The sequence below is a fragment of the Pinus tabuliformis genome, chromosome J (assembly GCF_031772625.1).
Source record: "Pinus tabuliformis cultivar Carrire ecotype Pingquan chromosome J, CPIR1, whole genome shotgun sequence".
In the NCBI taxonomy this organism is placed as follows: Eukaryota; Viridiplantae; Streptophyta; class Pinopsida; order Pinales; family Pinaceae; genus Pinus; species Pinus tabuliformis.
In genome coordinates, this window is record NC_142295.1 from 216,357,491 (window position 1) to 216,360,826 (window position 3,336).

A 3,336-nucleotide genomic window follows, 5' to 3' on the forward strand; every position below is an offset into this window, starting at 1 on the left:
TGCCTTTTGGGTGTTGAGGCAAATTTGTAATTTGTAATATTTAGATCGTGAGTGCAACGGAAGAATATTTGAAAAAATATTCACAAAGAAGCACAATATGTTAGCAGTTACAGTTATTATATTTTGACCCGCACATTTATGACCCTAAAGGCTCATTAAATTTACTATGGCACCCTTAAATGCTAAAGTTTCAACTATGGATGATATGATTTTAAGTCCGTTACAATCTTTGACTGACGGTGGGGCACCTTCATAAAATCTCTGATATAGACATCATTTCCTTGAAAAAACATTAACATAATGTCTCAATGGACGGTAGAATATGAGACACCCATTATGGTGGAGGCACCTGTGGTTAGAGGAGGAGCAGCAGCGACAGGTGCATGGTGCAGGGAAAGATGACCCACAATGTTTCTAGGAGGAGGAGAATTTTCACACTAAGGAGGGTGATGTGGCAGCCTCAATGCCACATTTTAGTTTGATACACATAAGCCCACCAATTGCTGTTGGATGATGCAAGACCTTATGGCAAACAAACCACAACCTTTTCCCATAAAAGGGGATAGGGAATTGACAGCTCACTGTAAATTTGGTCATTGTAGATGATTCATGACGATGAGATACATTTATATATATGATGTCATTTTGTATTGGTTGTCTGGTAATGAATTCTGGATTGGACATCTTTCAGGATTCAGTATTGACTTTGATGTATGATGTGGCATTCATTTATATCAGTGTTTTTCCATATGTATGTGCTGATATGCTTATTTGATGTTGCTGTTGGTTTATATTTAAAAAACATTTAAAAATGAATTTATTTTGCATTTTTCAATGTCTTCCTGGTTTGCCAATCTTTTGTTCGATTTTTCAGATACCCTGATGTACAGACCCTCGGCAACTTTTTACTGATGCTGATTTTTTCAACAATGGCTACACCAGCCTAGCAGATCTGCCATCCTGAGCGAGAAACCACAATGTGGACTCATCCAGTTATCACTTATGTCAAGAGAGCCACCCCAGAAACTAGCATCCTTCTAACAGATTTTCTGCCAAATCTCCAAATGCAGGATTTATGCTACATGTATTATGAGTCAAACAAATCCAACAAACCTGACCAGCTACAACAATGTTATCATCTATCCTTTGGTTACCCAATTTGGTTCAAATTAAGTATAAACAAGCCGATGGCTTACTAAACATCCCAGAAAGTAGGTGAACACAATTAATTGTTTTTACAAGTGAACCAGTTTCACACTTTTCCAATTTCATAAATGAATTTTGGCAGTTGAGTGAACACTAAGCAAAGACGATAACAAGCATTCTAAGAGCAAATACTTTAAGATTGCAATTAGAGACATTATGAGTGTACTTTATCTGTGGAGCATCACCAATAGTCGCCACATGAACAACGTCCCTCCTTGAAATGATGGAAGCGTTTAATATCCCTCACAATAATTTTTCGTCCAACAATCTTGGAAATGAACCTGATAGCCGTGTGGCAGTCACCACAGACACGAAGATTCTTTGAAATTTGGATTTCTGTCCCAGGGCCTGTATTGATAAGCCCAAAAGAAATGGCAAGCCTTTCGCTGTGGCTACGGAGAATCTCTTCTTTCTTCTGCTGCTCAACATCATGTAGCACAGAGCTCGTGTCAGGAACATAACCTATGGACCTCATCTGCCTGTCCAACTGCTCAAGAGTTGCATATATTTTCTCCTTTTGCGAGTGAGATTTGTCACCAACTGTAAATGCATGCATCTTGTTTTTGACTTCAATCCAACTGCATCCTGGAGTTTTCTCCAATTGCTGATCTTTCACCATTTTTCTCACCTTAGCTACGTCATCCCACCTAACAGCTTCCCCATAGATGTTTGACAGCAGCACGTAATTTCCAGCATCGTCAGGTTCTATCTCAAAAAGCTGTCCTGCCACATATTCTGCGAGTGGAACATTGTGATGAATTTTGCAGGCACTGAGCAAGCATCCCCAAACACTAGCATTTGGCTCTAAGGGCATGTTTTGTATGAAATCAAGTGCCTCGTCCAGATGGCCAGACCGGCCTAGAAGATCAACCATGCAAGCATAATGTTCCATCCTGGGGGGAATACCAGGATGCCGATTAATCGAATTGAAGTGGCGCCAACCTTCCTCTACAAGGCCTGCATGGCTACAGGCAGACAGAACAGCAGTAAAGGTAATATGATTTGGCTGCACTGCTGCCTGCTTCATTTGTTGAAATAACTGAAGGACAGTTTCACCATGTCCATGACTAGCATACCCAGCAATCATCGATGTCCATGAGACGGTATTCCTTTCAGCCATTTTGTCAAAAATCCGCCGTGCATTACTTATACGTCCACACTTCGCATACATGTCTATAACAGCATTCCCTACAAACACATCTGAATCGAAGCCTTCTTTAACTATAAACCCATGCATCTCTTTACCCTGTCGCAAAGCTGCCAGATTCGCACATGCTGGAAGAATGCTAGAGAAGGTCATTGCATCGGGCTTCTGACCAGAAAACTGCATTTGGCAAAAGAATATCAAGGCCTCGCGGCAGCACCCATTCTGCGCATATCCCGCAACCATCGAAGTCCAGGAGACTACATTTCTCTGAGACATTCTGTCAAATACATGTCGTGCAAACTCCGATTTTTCACATCTACAATACATTGATATCAGGGCATTCCCCACAAAGACATCCGAATCAAACCCAAACCTTATTACGTGATCATGAATCATTTTACCAGTCTGTAGACCAGCGGGTTCGGTGCAAACCTTGAGAACAAAAGGAAAAGTGAATTTATCAGGAGATATGCCTACCTCTTGCATACGGCAAAAGAGGAAAAGCACTTCGTGGTAGTACCCCTGCCTCGCATATCCTCCAATCAATGAATTCCATGAAAACAACTTTCGTTGAGACATTTCGTCAAACACTTGACGTGCATTCTCCAAACTCCCGCAGGCAACATACATACCTACAAGCTTGTTCAATAAAAACGAGGTCTGCTCAATCCCACATAAAATGATGCGGCTATGGACTTGCATGCCTTCTTCTAGAGCCTTTGAACTGGCACAGTCCTGCAACATAGAGGCATATACATTAGGGTTTTGTGGAGGTTTTGAATGTTGAAGGACACTAAATACCTCCTTCGGTTGCCCATTTTCACAGATCTCTGTTCTGGCAGTAGAAGTATTAGTATTGCCTTCAGATTTATATTTTCGTTTTTTAAGGTGGGTTTCCTGCTCAAGATTGGTATGCGCGAGTTTGCTGATATTGCGCATAAGCTTAACGAACAAGCGCATGGTGGCCTCATATTTCTGCCCGC

At 41.3% G+C, this 3,336-nt stretch overlaps 1 protein-coding gene across 1 annotated transcript; it reads right to left on the bottom strand.

Annotated features, from left to right (window-relative positions):
- Positions 1–1,132: 1,132 nt before the first annotated feature.
- LOC149226473 (putative pentatricopeptide repeat-containing protein At3g23330) lies at positions 1,133–3,021 on the bottom strand. The gene is made up of 2 exons (XM_089377503.1): positions 2,831–3,021; positions 1,133–2,669 (listed from the first exon to the last, which is right to left on the bottom strand). The coding sequence occupies exons 1-2, from the start codon at positions 2,884–2,886 to the stop codon at positions 1,388–1,390; spliced, it is 1,338 nt and encodes a 445-aa protein (XP_089233629.1). The 5' UTR covers positions 2,887–3,021; the 3' UTR covers positions 1,133–1,387.
- Positions 3,022–3,336: the final 315 nt, after the last annotated feature.

Bases quoted from the DNA above. Each gene is read 5' to 3' on its own strand.
- LOC149226473 (XM_089377503.1), bottom strand. From the start codon at position 2,886: ATGCGAGGCAGGGGTACTACCACGAAGTGCTTTTCCTCTTTTGCCGTA. The intron at 2,670-2,830 runs GTAGGCATATCT...AATGTATTGTAG, and splicing joins TCTTTTGCCGTATGCAAGAG to ATGTGAAAAATCGGAGTTTG.